Below are 15,347 nucleotides of genomic sequence, written 5' to 3'. Positions count from 1 at the left end.
TCGTAAAACAAGATCTTTGCAAGCTTGGACCTTGTAGCACTATAAATACACATCACTATTCCTCATTGTGCCATCCAGGAATCAACTTTGTGACTGTTTGATTACACATAAAGATGTATGCAATGATTACATTCCCCAATTGGGCTCACATAACATAAAAGAACTGAAGGCAATTCCCACCAATTATTTGAACTAGCATTTATTTTTTATTTGTTGTGTATTACTTTTATGTGCATTAACCTCAGTGCAACACCCAATAAAATAATAGCAGATATTTTCTTTTTATTTCCAGCCACGTTTGTAACCACCAGCACAATCACTGACCCTGGACCTACTTCCCTTAGAATAAGCCTTCCCTTTAATTTTATCGTGCAGGTCAAACGCTAGATAAACAGGACTACAAGTCCCAGAATGCAAAGCAAAAAAACATGCTAGTAAGGATGAGCTGCTCGCGCTCGGATCTGGGAAGTCCTGTAGAAATGTAACAAAACTTCAGCTCCCTGAATGGCTTATGTTTTCAAAGAAAGATATTGTCTAAAAATGTGTTCCCGTTGATCTGAGTCCACCTAGCAACCAAGCTCCTTGTATTTGGAAAAAAAGCTCCAATGTGCGCACGTATTTTGTTAGAATAATAAATAAATTAGCATTCCAGCCTTTGAGGCTGAACTTGTCCCATTGGCTGAGGCGTCCAGCTCGTTTCCCTGGCGCCCCGCCCTCCTCTCGCGATACTCGGTCCTCTCCGCTCATTGGCTGCAGGCTGCCTGGCCTGATTCTGCTGTTGTCAGCGCGGGCGCGTTGCCTCACTTCCGGTGGAGTTCCCCGGGCGGGTGACTCACGCTGACTCATAGCTGTCCTGGAGCTTGTTTACCTCGCCCGGGAGGGGCCGGGGGCCGGGGGCTTGTTTTCATCTTTCTCCATGCAGGAGGGGAGGGGGGACTGGTAACAAAGGACCTGGTAGAGGACAGAGCAGGAAACCTTGGATGGTGTTCTTTGTATGTATGTGTTACCTTTGTTGCTTCATATTTTCTGTATGAATTTCCTTCCTTTTTGGAGGAGTAACAGACTCTTATGGAAAAAAAAGATGCATCATTTGCCAGGAGGAACTTAGGAAGTGGAGTGTAGGGGGTGGGGTTGTATACATAATCCCACCCCCAACTGGGATCGTCCATACTGCCCAGCGACAGAGTGACTTGCCTTCACATGCCAGTAACCTTGCCCCCCATCTGCCTGCCAGCACGCCTGCCTTGTGAGTGATTTTACCTCAATCCTTCCATGTTCACCCATGACTGACCCCGTCCCAGGCCTGCCGCCCTGCAGAGATCTAGCCTGATTTCCCTATTAGGCTTGTCTGTCAACACCTCCGGGTCACCTGGGTGATGGCCCTCTTGGCACACATCTGTACATTTTACTGCCAGCGCCACAGGGGAGATGGCACTCCTGGCACACATTTGTGCACTGGACTCCCAGCACCATCTGGTAGATGGCCCTCCTGGCACATAGTCGGGCATTGGACTCCCAGCACCACCTGGGACATGGCCCTTCTGACACACACCTGTGCATTGTACTCCCGGGACCACCTGACACACGTGTGTAGTGTACTCCCAAGGACAACCAGGGTGATGGAAATTCTGGCACACACATGTGTGCATTATACTCTTAGGTCCACCAAGGAGACGGCCGTCCTGTCACACATCCGTGCATTATACTCCCAGGTCCACCAGGGAGATGCCCTCTTCACACACACCTGTGCATTTTACTCTCAGCGCAAACGAGGTAGAAGGCACAGCTGGCACACACATGTGCATTGTACTCCCAGCGCCACCTGCGAGATGGCACCCCTGGCACACACATGTGCATTGTACTCCCAGCGCCACCTGCGAGATGGCACTCCTGGCACACACTAGGGAGAAGGCACTCCTGGCACACACCTGTGCATTATACTTCCACCGCCACCGGGGAGATGGCACTCCTGGCACACACCTGTGCGTTGTACTCAGCGCCATCAGTGAGAAGGCAGGAGTACAACCTGGTTGATGGATGATTGCCCGAAAATGACAGCAGTGACGTGGAAGTTGTAAGTGACAGGCAGCACCAGGCCCTCCCTAAAGCAGGTGGCTATGGGCATCCAGGTGCCATGACGGTGGTGGAGGGTGGTGAACTTCTGGAGCAGTGTGTGAGCATTTGAAGACGGACGTTATAAGAATTTTGGGGGCCCCTGGGCGAAACGTATTTTAAGTCCCCCCTTTTGTAACAGCTTGGAATTTGTGACCCAATTTCAGCTCTTCCATGCCCTCTTCGGCCATGTCACTAACAGGCACACTGGTGTACATTCTAAATGTGTTTACATTTAATATTTAGGGACAGTGGCGTGTGTTTTCATTATTGTAACAAAGCAGCCCCTCACTAATATTACTACAAATAATGGCTGCGACACCCTCCCATTTCTCATGTCATGTGCTGTTTTATCTAAATAAAAAATTGTATTTATGGATGTTGCATGAAACAAACACAACGCAAAATGTAATAGACTCACACATCACCCACATTAGAACTACATTTATGTAAAACAGTATTTAAAGCAATCTGTTTAAGAATTACTCAAGGTCACCAGGACAAGGATCTCCGCAGAGAGGATCTGGCTCTATTGGGGTCCCTGAAAGTCTGGGTCCGGGGCCCGAGCCCCCCGTCCAGGCCTTGCAACGCCTCTGTCTGAAGCCCCCCATGCGTCCCTGTGATTCCCAGGCAGATGTGCTGCACACAAGGGAGGGAGCCCGGGGCGGCAGCCGCAGTACCGCCGGCCCCCACCGGGGGCGGCAGCGGGTGGGCTCGGCTGGCACTGGGGAGAGAGCGCCCCAGTCCGCGTCCACCCTCCAGCGCGCAGGAAGCACTGCTAGCCTCCTCCCAGCACCCACCGACCCTCTGGACATGTCGTATGCCGCGCCCGCCCCGGCCTCGGACCGTGGACCGGGCACCGCCGCCAAGGACTCCCAGGCCACCGTCTACGTCATCGTGGGCTCGGGCTCCGACGCCGCCCTGCAGCTTCTCAGGTGAGACCCCCAAACCGAACCCGAGGGGGGCTTCCTCTGATGTGTGCTCCTGACCCTCCCCTGCTTCTCACAGAGACACCAGAAGTCACAGACCAGAAGTGCCCTCTTCATTATCCATGGCAGGCCCCCCCCCTCTTCCCATGTGGGTCTAAGGGCCACACCCCCAGGGTACCCCACTCCACTCACTCTGCTTCCCATGTGGGTCTAAGGGCCACACCCCCAGGGTACCCCACTCCACTCACTCTGCTTCCCATGTGAGTCTAAGGGCCACACCCCCAGGGTACCCCACTCCACTCACTGCTTGTATGGGGGGGGGGGCGAAGGAAGCCACACCCCCAGGGTACCCCACTCCACTCACTCTGCTTCCCATGTGAGTCTAAGGGCCACACCCCCAGGGTACCCCACTCCACTCACTCTGCTTCCCATGTGGGTCTAAGGGCCACACCCCCAGGGTACCCCACTCCAGTCACTGCTTGTATGGGGGGGCGAAGGAAGCCACACACCCCCAGGGTACCCCACTCCACTCACTCTGCTTGTATGGGGGGCGAAGGAAGCCACACACCCCCAGGGTACCCCACTCCACTCACTCTGCTTGTATGGGGGGCGAAGGAAGCCACACACCCCCAGGGTACCCCACTCCACTCACTCTGCTTGTATGGGGGGGGGGCGAAGGAAGCCACACCCCCAGGGTACCCCACTCTAGTCACTCTGCTTGTATGGGGGGCGAAGGAAGCCACACACCCCCAGGGTACCCCACTCCACTCACTCTGCTTCCCATGTGGGTCTAAGGGCCACACACCCAGGGTACCACACTCCACTCACTCTGCTTGTATGGGGGGGCGAAGGAAGCCACACACCCCCAGGGTACCCCACTCACTCTGCTTCCCATGTGGGTCTAAGGACCACAGCCCCGCATGGTACCCCACTCCCTCCAAAACATCTAATAACTTGCAGCTACCAGAGCCCCGAAGTCTCTAAAAGGGGGGCACCGGGTACTGGCAGCAGTCAGAAGTGTGAAGTGATAGAAAAAAGTGGCGCGTCGTATGGGGGGGGGGGGGGCCGGGCCCCAGTGCCACAAGCAGTGCGTGCGCCACAAACGTGCAGTTGTCACAAACCGCTTACTAGAATACCCGCCGTCCTTAACACTGAGGGCTCCGCCTAACGGCAGCTGTCAGGTCACGCTGTTAGTAAAATTCAGGGCATCACAGGCTGGAAGTTGTCAGACTCGTTCAAACTGAGGGAACCGCATACAGGTAGATGTCAGACCCTCTGTCATTAAAACTGAGGGCACCGTACACTGGTAGCTGTCAGACCCTCTGTTATTACAACTGAGGGCCCCACGGGCTGGTTAGTAGCTGTCAGAACCCTCTGTCGTATCAGAAGACGCCACCTACTGGTAGCTACATGTCATTCCCCTCTGTTATTACAACTGAGGGCCCCACACACTGCCTACAGACCAGCACCCCACTTCCACTGAACTTGAGGCCCACCTGTCCTGCCCCTCAGCATTGCGCACTTGGGGGAAGACCGGTGGCCCCCGTATCTCTGAGCACGTCTTCGGGGGGTGGCGTGAATTCCAAGGACCCCACGGCATGCTTTGCTGGGGTGGTTGGGGAGGGGGCTCGTGTGGGTCTTGGGGGTATGAGTGTACCTCGCCCCATTGCGATAAACGCCGCCTCCGAGTCCTCGGACCCCTCCAGAGAGCGGTGGGGGCGCTGTACTCGGTGGCAAGACCCCTCTGAGGGTGATATCATAGCCCAGGCGTATAAACTCATAGCTGGCATCCCTGAACGTGTGCCAGGGTAAATGCCAGTGTGTCCAGATCCCTGCACGTGCGCCTGGGTCTATGCCAGTGCGCCAAGAGGCCTTCGCCAGAAGCCTTCTCGTCTATCTCTGTGCGCCAGGGTAAGTGCCAATGTGCCCAGAGCCCTTCGCAGATCCCTGCACGTGCGCCAGGGTATATGCCAGCGCGCCCTGAGGCCACCGGCGGAAAACATGACTTTTATTGCTTTGTTTTTAACTCGATGTCTGAGGCAGAGGTGTTAGTACAGACGGCGCCACCCCAGGTTTACCAGTTCTTTTTGTGTGTGTGATCTTGGTCATAGAACGGTTCTACACCGTGGTTCTTGAGAGGGCCCCTACATTTTAGGGCAAAGCGAGTGTCCACCCCGATGGGCCCCACTTCCAGAAGCCCATCTGAAAGTTTATGTCTTAATCGAGACCGTTTTTTAAGATTACTTCCAATTCTGGGTGTCATATCACTAAAACAGAGTGTATTTCTGCATACCACAGGTGGAGTAGTGAGCCCAGTCCGAGTGTCCCCCTCCCCACAATGTTTAGTAGAGCCCCCCCTCTCCACAAGGTTTGGCAGAGCTGGAGATATTCCAGAGAGGGTCTGAGCTAGGCCAGAGAGACCACTATCCCCTGGAGGTTTTCACCAGAGGCTAGAGGCAGTGTAGGATGGGTCCCTCCCCAGACGTTTAAGCAGAAGGTGACAGTCCGCAGGAACCCTCCTCACCAGAAGGTTTACCAGCGGCTAGAAGCAGGCCAGAGAGACGAATCACCAGAAGGTTTACCAGCGGCTAGAAGCAGGCCTGGGTGAGCCCAATCACCAGAAGGTGAAACAGCGGCTTGAAACAGGCCAGAGTGAGCCAGTCACCAGATGGTTATACAGGGCTAGTTGCAGGCCTGAGTGAGCCCAATCACCAGAAGGTTAAACAGCGGCTAGAAGCAGGTCTGAGTGAGCCCAGTCACCAGAAGGTTTACTAGCGGCTAGAGGCAGGCCGGAGTGAGCCCCGTCACCAGTAGATTTCCTAGCGGTTATAAGCAGGCCTGAGTGAGCCCAGTCACCAGAAGGTTTCCTAGCGGTTAGAAGCAGGCCAGAGAGAGCCCAGTCACCAGAAGGTTTACTAGCGGCTAGAGGCAGGCCAGAGAGAGCCCAATCACCAGGTTTACCAGCGGCTAGAAGCAGGCCTGAGAGGGCCTCCTCTCCAGGTTAGAAGCAGGCCTGAGAGGGCCCTCTCTCCAGAAGGTTTACCAGAGACAGGCGCACAGATGATGCATCTCTGCCAGTCCAGGCTCCATCAGAACCTCGGTGGGTAAAGCAGGGGACAGGGTGTCATGGGGTGCATAACTTCTCTTCAGAGCAGCCCCCGACCTAGAGGTGGTGATCTTAGGAAGAAGGCAGGGGCGTTAGATATCTGCCGGGGCTTCCTGCAGAAGGAGTGCAGACATCGCGGCGTTTACAAGCCTGGGCGCTAGATAGCGCCTCGAGCCGAGTCAGCAGGCACGTTGCCAGAGGGCCTGCCTGCGTCAGACGGGAAGTGGGCGGGAGCCCTATCTGCCTGCACGTTGTGCGCTTTGTAATCTACCCCGGCCGGGCGCGGAGTCTGCATTTCAGCTAATTGCATTCAGATGACCCCCCAGGACTCCCCGGGGGAGGGAGGGATAAACCCGTCCTCAGACCCCACCGCCTGGAAACCGCTGTGTTCACTGAAAACTTCCCCATACTCGGGGCGGGGGGAGTGGACTTCTCTGTCTGTGGCAGACACCCTGTCTCCCCCAGGCCTTAGTACCGTGAGCCCGTCGGGCCTTCATTTCCACCCCGGATATTCCTTTTAATTGTTATTATTTTTAGTTTTGATTTGACTAAAATTATACACGTAATACACTTCTAGAGCCTGCCAGCCAGCACCCATCATCCGTGGGTCAGTCACATGTTGCTTCACCCCCATACACACGTAGCAGTGGATCAGCCCACTTCGGCCACTGGCTAACTTCATTGTGAGTGATGGCCTTCTGCCCTATCACAAGGAGCACATCCTTAGACTAAGTCGTTCCCTTCAGTGCCTTCGACTAATTATGGCAACATGTACTTTTTGTGACCTAAAAAGTTTCCTTTCTACGTTTTTGTTGGTACCGATGAGGATCTGGCAGTTCTCCAAGTAAAAAAGTTTTACAAAAACCACGACAAAACAAAATAACCAATGACAAAGCCAAAATGCTGGCAGCCAGCACCAGACCTTTTGGCTTTGGCAGTGCTTGTTTTTAAGGTTTTGGAATTGAGAGCTGAGCTGTGCTTACCTCCACAGCATGTTGGAGGTAGGCTGAACACTTAGCGATAGGCCAGTAGGGATGGATCAGTGTCTGTAACACAGGACATCCAATAAAGGTCGATGGGGGGAGGCGAAGTGAGAGTTATATGTCAGACCTGCAAGAGGGGGGTTTAAAAATGGCCGGCTTCGTGGCTGGTGTCTCTTAAAAGACCAGTCAGTCTGGAGCAGTTTCATTTACATGCCTTGTCTGCAGGTTACTGACCTATAAAGGGGAAAATACAAGGCAGACTTGTACATCTGCCATTTTTTCAGGCCATGCTTCCCAAAAGGACTGAGGACCAGAAGGCACCAAAATCTGCATGTTATTCCCCATTTTTATAAAACTTGTGACTGCACCTGTCTATTAGCCGCAATAAAGTGTGTTCCACAGTGTATAGTTTTTTATCATGACTCGTCCCCTACCATGCCACTCATAATGACGGCCTAAGTTATGGCAACCTCTCCTTGCTTTAGAGTGAGCTGGTGAGCAGCGTCAGTCCAGGTTTGTCTAGATCCACACCACCGTTTCAGGATGATCACTCACTACGTAAAGAAATCACATTTTGATCCGTAGTGGGCAAACGTAGCTCACGGATATTCTGAAACGTGGTGCGGATCCCGACCTTGACGGCCAAGATTGACCAAGCCTCTTGTAGCGGACATGCATTTTTTTTTTTTAATAGGAAGAAGTGCTTGATGCCTCCAAAATTGGAACATATTTAAATGTTTAAGAGGTACAAACATAAAATGGCCCACTGACGTTAGATACGTGTGAACATGGACCATCTTGTTTTGGAAGTTACACCAACAAGCAGCAACAGCGAGGATGACTGTGTTATCAGAGAGGGTTTTAGATTTCATGATAACTGGTTGGGTTTTGAAGTGGTAAATGCTCCTCTATCTTGTGATGTCTGGTTGGGTTTTAGGTTCCAGTAATCCTCTTTGTTTGATTATGTTTGCTTGGGTTTAGGGTCCTGACTTTTGGGTTTGAAGTTTGGTTAGGTTATAGACCCCAGAATGTCCCTGTGTTAGGATGTGTCTGGCTGTTTTTTTAGTTCCACAGTGTCATTTTGTGTCATTTTGACTGGTTGTCTTTTGGGGTGCTGAGTGGCCCTTTGTCTTATGATGTCTGGTTGTTTTTTGTTGGGTTCCAAAATAACTCATTGCTTGGTGATGTTTGCTTAAGTTTGGAGTTCTCAGCTGTCACTTTGTTTGGCAATGTTGGGTTTGGTTTTACATTGCAAAGTGCCCCTTTAATGATGTTTGTTTTGGGTTAGAGATTCCAGAGTGTCCCTTTGTTTGGTTGTATCTGGTTGGTTTTAGGATCCGAAACATAACTTTGTTTGGTGTAGTTGGGTAGGTTTTATATTCTAATCTCCGTATTTTCTGATGTTTGGATTCCACGAAGTCCTTTTTATTAGGTCTCTTCTGAGACATCACATGCGCTGTGCTTGCGTGGCATTTTGTTTACATACGCGGGGCATTGCTTACCATTCATTGGCTTCTTTGTCAGTCTTATTAGCTGGCTCTTGTTTGGGCACAGCGTGCTGGCTTCACTCTCTGTTCAGGTGTTTTCCCCGCCCCTGGAGCAGGGCCAAGTACTGCTTCTGTTTTCCAGGAGTGTTCTTCTGCTGCTTCCGCTTTCTGTCTCTTCCTATTTATTTGTTTTTTTCTGCTCACAGAACTTTGTAATAGTGTATGTGTCTTTAGGTTTTGCTCTGAGCTGTTGCTTTCAGCTGCTCGTTTCCCGTGTTCATGTTTGTTCCATTTTCACTTTTCACCCTCTCCCCTTCTACTCTTCGGTGTGGCATTACAACACCAGCAGCCCACAGGTTGTTAGCGTCACATCTGATAATGATTTCAAAATACATGAATGGCTTTTCTCTTTCACAGTTAAGTAATCACTCGTTTAGTTTATAACAAAGTGCATTTTGGTACGTTCCTTATGCAAAAAAACAGGGTGTGTTTTAAATTGGATTGTTTGCACAATTGTGGATTGCATAGAATATTTGTTTTGCCTGTTTGGCTCTCCTATTGTGCTTCTTCCCGTGGCTCCATGCGTATATTGTAACAAAGATTACCATATTATATTAACATATAATGACAGGACATACCATACTATATAATGACAGGCCAAATCATACCATACTGTACAGATACATGCTATACTATGCTATACGAGAACAACCCGTACCATACGATACAAAATTTGCCATACAAGCGTATTATATGTTATAATATAATACTTTGCACAAAAGTTGTACGACATGGCTAGAAATGTATTTTACAAAGCCAATAGATCTTGCATAAGTTAGGCTTATTGTCTTTGACAATGCTTGTTTGATTGTGTGTGGATGTTCTCCAGGCCTAGGGAGCAAGCTTGATATCTTTCAGAAAGGAGTACATATTATGTAGGTAAGACTTTACCTCTAAGGTAAGAGATAACACCCCAGGGGAATGATGCCAGCACCCCTGCCAACTTACACGGTGCCACTGTGTGTCCCACGATTTCGTCTCCCTTTCAACAGTCCCCTGGTGACGAGCCGAAATCACACAGTGGCAGGCAAAATGAGCTGAAAACCACTAGCTTTTGGAGGCTGTAAGCCGCTGATGTCCATTAAAGGTGTGAAACAACCGCAGAGCGTTGGCCACAGCCTCCATGAGCCTTTGTTTTTTGGGAGGGGGTGAGGGACAGAGTGCACCTCAGCTCTTGCCACCAGTCCCCATCTTATCCTCACACTGTGAAAAAAATGTGTACGTTGGCAGGTATGCGCCAGGTAATTTACAGAGAAGTGGGTGAGCTCTGTGTTTCTAATGTGCGGATGCAATGTTGCAGGCAGTAATATCTTCTTTTTCCTGGACTATAGAAAAGTTGGGGAGATGTGATTTCTAAAAACTGTTTCAGATATATTCAGACGGAAAGGCTTGTCTTCTTTTTAGGTCGAGCCTGCAGGCAACGCACGTTTACTGTTGCTTGGAGATGACCTTTTTTGTAGCTTGAAAAAAGAACACTCTAAAAAGGGGCTTTGAGCCCGCCCATTCCTTTCTATTGGTTGGCTTTTGGTCACTCTGATTTCATTTCTTCAGATTGGTCATTGTGTCCTGTAGTTGCATCCGGTTTCACTTTCTTCTTTGTGTTGTTACTTTGATCGAGAGCAGGGGCCAAGGACTGATTGATATCTTGAAATGTGTCCTTCCGCTGGTCGCGTAATCTCATGGAGGGGCGTTGACTTCACTCACTTCCAGTCCGTAGCGCCTATTTTCTCAGAAAATCCTAATTAGCTTAATAAATGAGCTGATAGTTCTGTCAACTCGAGCATTAACTTGTAATAAAAAGAAAGATGGTTCTTGGGTCCTTCTGAGCTGAAAAATAGCTTAACTAAGTGAGACTGTGATGTCTTTAACTTATTCAGGCCTAGTAAGTAATTTACCTCTTGGAGTAGACCAAGTGGTGTGATGTGCGGCAACAGAAATTTAGTTTATTCACAAAGCTGTTTTCCAATGTTACTGTGTGCTCACTGTTCAGATGTGTGTTCTGTGTGCATGAGCTGTGCATATATACACATCACAAGATGCTGAAATGGGGAGCGGAGCAGGAAAAAATGAAAACGGGACAGTGTCAAACAGCAGGAAAAAAAGAGTACGCAGAGGCGATTACTACAAAAGGGTCAGAACATTGTGTGTGTGGTCAGTCTAGCTTTACTTAAGTTGTTTGTTCGGCTGTAGTGTTGGATGAATTAAATGCTTTATTTCCTCTCTGAGAAGCATCACCCCTCTAGGTTTATGTCCTGGACGTGTTGAAAGGAGTACCGGTGATGGAGACAGAAAGAATGAGGGTCAATCAATCAGTGTACTTGTAAAGCGCGGCTAGTCACCCGCTAGGGTCTCAAGGCGCTCGGACGGGCAGTAAGTGAGTGGTCGTCGAAGAACAGAGGGGATCGGGTGAAGAGCCACGTTTTGAGGGTCCTGCCTCGCCCCTGCCTTTCTTGCAGAACTGTAGTTTGCCTCTTCTGTCCTCCATCACGTCATATTGTTTTGTCCTCGTTGCACCAACTCGTTTCTAATGATGATGTTTAATAACTGGTTGGTTAAACTATAGCCAACCGTACCACATCTGAGTGGGTTAAGCGCCTGCTGCAGAGATCCGCAAGTGAACACTCCTATTGGTGAACAGATTCGGTCACTGTTACGTCGCCTTTGTTGATTGCCAAAGAGAAAGTGAAACTGATTGAAAGTGGTGAATGCTATTCTTAAATCAGTTAATGATGTATTACAACAGGGATGAATCAGCGCCCCTCCAAGTGGCCTGAGACCCACTGGGTAAATGCTTTATGCATACACATGCACTTTCGACTCGGATTGGCTCGACATTTCATCCTCCCTAAGTCAGTAAGATTAGTACCTGTTGAGTAACAGTGATGCAAGGTTTTACAGCTAGGCAGCGACAAGCCTGTGTTAACACACAGTTTAAGAGCTAGTTATTTTTACTACTGTGTAAAGAACCAGACCTACTCAAACGCAGCCTTTTGAAACATGACAGCTTTTCCAATATTTTAGCCTTGTTTTGGTATTGTATAGAACAATATACTTCATCAGGTAGACAAGTACGGATAAAAGGCTGGCTTTCAGGCGCATCTCTGTTGTGGGCGCTCAACCCACCTGCTACCACGCCTTGGAACTGATTTGAAGCACCTGTTTACTCTGTCCTAATTTTAAGGATTTGGCTCTGTTTCTTTTCTTCCTTCCTGCTTTTTCTATAAAGCCCCAATTAAGCCATATTCACTTATGTATCTATTGTGATGCATAAAAATGGCTTCTGAAATGTGTAACAGTGAAAGATGAAACTATGCAGCAGAGTTGATTAAATTATGCAAAAACAAGGTGATTTGTGGAATGCTTGAATTAATCTCAGCCACTGGCGATCGCTCGGGGTCGCATCCCAAGCCATGGGTTCTTTTGCCCACTTAAGTTTGGACCTAGCCATATGCAAATCAGTCTTGTCTTTATTAAATTGTGCAGCAAAAAAAGGCGGATTATGCAGTAGAGTTTGTGCAGTATGTTTTGTGACAGCACTGCTACAGTATTTTGTCAGTTTAGGTTGTTGATTGACCCCGCCTCCCCTCCCTTCCTGCGTTTTTGCTTGCCCCCTCTCACATCCTCCTGTGTTGTGGCTTTCCCACACCTGTACTATCAGAAAATAAAGGCTATGATGCAGCCCGCTCTGGTCGTGTCGTAGTCCTTTTTTTCTTTTTAATATTTCAGCCATTTTCCAAAGCAACTAAAAAACATTGCAAAGCCAAAAGCTTTTGGCGTGACCTATTTGCTTTGCCAATGCTTGTTTCTATCTCAATCCATTTTTGTATCTAATCCGTCGATCTCCTCATACAGCTCTCCCAGGCTTCATGGTACAACTTTCCCAAGCATCAGGACCTGATTGGGTGGAGAAGTCCTGCCCAGGGGCACCTGAAGGTGGCTCTGGACAGAGAGGGCCTGGGACCGGGGCCCTGCGGGAGGATCAGGGTTGGTAGATTCCCATGGAAGAGGGCACAGTGCCGGGCCTGACCCGGGCCCGAGGTCCGCACAGTGACGCAGGAGCCAGGAGGCCTCGTCCCCTCCATGAGGATCCGAACCAGGCCCATGATGGACCCGCCTTGAGGGCCACGGTACCCAGCCCACCCCTCCTGCGGGATTAGGGACCAAGGCTGCTTAACAAACTCCAAGAGACGGACAGAGGGCCCGGCCTGTGGTCATGGACAGAACTTCAGGCCGGCCCCTGCATGGCTGGGGTAGTCAGTCACATGTCATGGGCTGGAAGGGCATATGTCAGAGCCTGTGTATGGCCCTGCCTGCTAGCAGTAACTGTTACTGCAGGTCAGAAGTGGGGTGCATGGGCAGAGGTGTGTGGGCACCACATGAAGCAGGCATTGCAGGACTGGTTTATGTACAGTGCAGAGGTGTGAATGGGTCTCAGTGCTAGAAATAGCCCCTGGATTGAGGTGCATTGACAGAGCTACTTGTTTGACCCTGTTATAGGATCGTTAGATATGCCCAGGAAAGAAGTGCATTAGAAGAGCAGGCTCTATGGAGGGCGCACCAGGTCTGGACTGAGGTGCATTGGGGCAGCTTCGTATGTATCTCAGAATGGTCAGGAGCTGCTGAATGCCAGGCTTGGGGTGCACTGGTAGAGTTGTTTTGGGGTTTCCTCAGCATTGGAATGGTGTTGGAATGCAGATCCGGTTTCACTGTGCAATGGCAGAGCTGTGTGTGGCCTCTCGGTATTGGAATGTCAGGGGTGCTGAACATGAGGCTTGGGGTGCATTGGCAGAGCTGTACGTGGGCCTCAGTATTGGAATAGTAGGGGTGCCGAACATCAGGCTTAAGGTGCATTGGCAGAGCTGTGTGTGTCCTCGTTATTGAAGTGGCAGAGGTGCTGAACATCAGGCTTTGGGTCCATTGACAGAGTTGTGTACGCCTCTCAGCATTGTAGTGTCAGAGGTGCTGAACATCAGGCCTGAGGTGCATTGGCAGAGCTGTGTGTGGCCTCGGTATTGCAATGGCTGGGGTGCTGAACATCAGGCTTGAGGTGCATTGGCAGAGCTGTAGCTTTGGGTGCATTGGCAGAGCAGTGCGTGAGCCTTGGTATTGGAATGGCAGGGTTGCTGAACATCAGGCCTGAGGTGCATTGGCAGAGCTGTGTCTGGCCTCGGTATTGGAATGGCTGGGGTGCTGAACGTCAGGCTTGAGGTGGATTGGCAGAGCTGTGTGTGACCTCTCGGTATTGGAATGTCAGGGGTGCTGAATATAAGGCCTGAGGTGCGTTGGCAGAGATGTATCTTGGGGTGCATTGGCAGAGCTGTGCGTGAGCCTTGGTATTGGAATGGCAGGGGTGCTGAACATCAGGCTTGAGGTGCATTGGCAGAGGTGTGTGTGGGCCTCCCAGTATTAATAGCAGGAGTGCTGAACATCAGGCTTGAGGGGCATTGGCAGAGCTGTGTGTGGCCTCGGTATTGGAATGGCTGGGGTGCTGAACGTCAGGCTTGAAGTGCATTGGCAGAGGTGTGCGTGGGCCTCTCGGTAGTAATAGCAGGAGCGCTGAATATCAGGCTTGAGGTGCATTGGCTGAGCTATGTGTGGCCTCTCGGTATTGGAATGGCTGAGGTGCTGAACATCAGGCCTGGGGTGCATTGGCAGAGCTGTGTGTGGCCTTTCGGTATTGGAACGTCAGGGGTGCTGAACATCAGGCCTGAGGTGCACTGACTGAGCTATGTGTCCCCTCTCAGTACTGAATGTCAGGGTGCTGCAGGTTAGGACTGGGGTGAAGTGAGTGCTCGGGTGGCCCAGCACCGGAACAGAGTCAGTTTCCGTGGCACGAGGTGCTTTGCTGGAGCTGCGGGCAGCCTGCCCCTGTTTTTGGCCAACCCGAGTTCAGCTGAAAGTCGGTGCCAGACTTTTCCCACAGACAAGGAAATAGTCTTTCCTGTAAACATAATTAAAAATAGGCTGGGCATTCCGGCCTCCAGCCAGCCAATGACATTGAACTCAGCTTGTCCCAGGGAGGGTCTGTGCCTTTTCTCTTAGGCTCACCCTCCCCATCTCCCCCATCGTCTGCATTCCCTGTGCTTCAATCTAGCCGACCCCCACCCCACCCACCTCTCCTGGGGAGGCTTTCTCTGTCCCCAAGCGCAGAGCTGGGCTTGTGTTTGGAAAGCAAAAGTCTGACCTAATTTTCTCCGGAAGTGGGAGTTTCTCTGCTGGGCGCCTGCCTCTTTTTTCACTTTTTTTCATTGCTTGCCAGTTAACTGATGACATGACTAAGGCCCTGATTTAGATATTGGCAGATGCGCCATCACAACGGTGACGGATACCCCGCCCACTGCATTCTAAATCCCGTTATATTCTATGAGATTTAGATCTCGTCGGCTGGGATATTCGTCCCCGCTGTGAGGAGTAACTCGTCCACCAATGTCCTTAGTGAACAGGCTGCTCTGTGACAAACGTGACGGATATCCCGTCCGCCACATCACAATTCCATTATATCCTATAGACCTCGTAATACGGCAGACAAGACTCCAAATCGGGCCGTTGGGCTGCTTAGCGCCTGCTGGGAACCTGTGCCTCATCATAGGATGGCCCATTCAATCCAAGCGAGGCAGCAGCTCTGTGGATTAATGGCCACGCACCTGAGACCTTTGTGGCACCTTCATGG

General features: G+C 50.6%; 1 protein-coding gene across 2 annotated transcripts in view; it reads left to right on the top strand.

Moving 5' to 3' along the window:
• Nucleotides 1-802: 802 nt before the first annotated feature.
• Nucleotides 803-15,347, top strand: part of TFE3 (transcription factor binding to IGHM enhancer 3) — an 89,668-nt gene continuing 75,123 nt past the window's right edge. The window contains exon 1 of one of the 2 annotated variants that reach the window (XM_069209511.1): nt 803-996. Coding sequence is in view for 1 of the 2 variants with exons in the window: in XM_069209512.1 (XP_069065613.1) it covers nt 2,926-3,047 (122 nt within the window). In the remaining variant the exon portion in view is untranslated. Of the gene's footprint in view, nt 997-2,784; nt 3,048-15,347 lie in introns of those variants that run through there. The other variant, XM_069209512.1, reaches the window with a different exon arrangement.

Source organism: Pleurodeles waltl, chromosome 10 (genome assembly GCF_031143425.1).
Source record: "Pleurodeles waltl isolate 20211129_DDA chromosome 10, aPleWal1.hap1.20221129, whole genome shotgun sequence".
NCBI lineage: Eukaryota > Metazoa > Chordata > Amphibia > Caudata > Salamandridae > Pleurodeles > Pleurodeles waltl.
The sequence above is the reverse complement of the archived record's forward strand: the minus strand, read 5'-3'. Positions and strand labels throughout refer to the sequence as shown.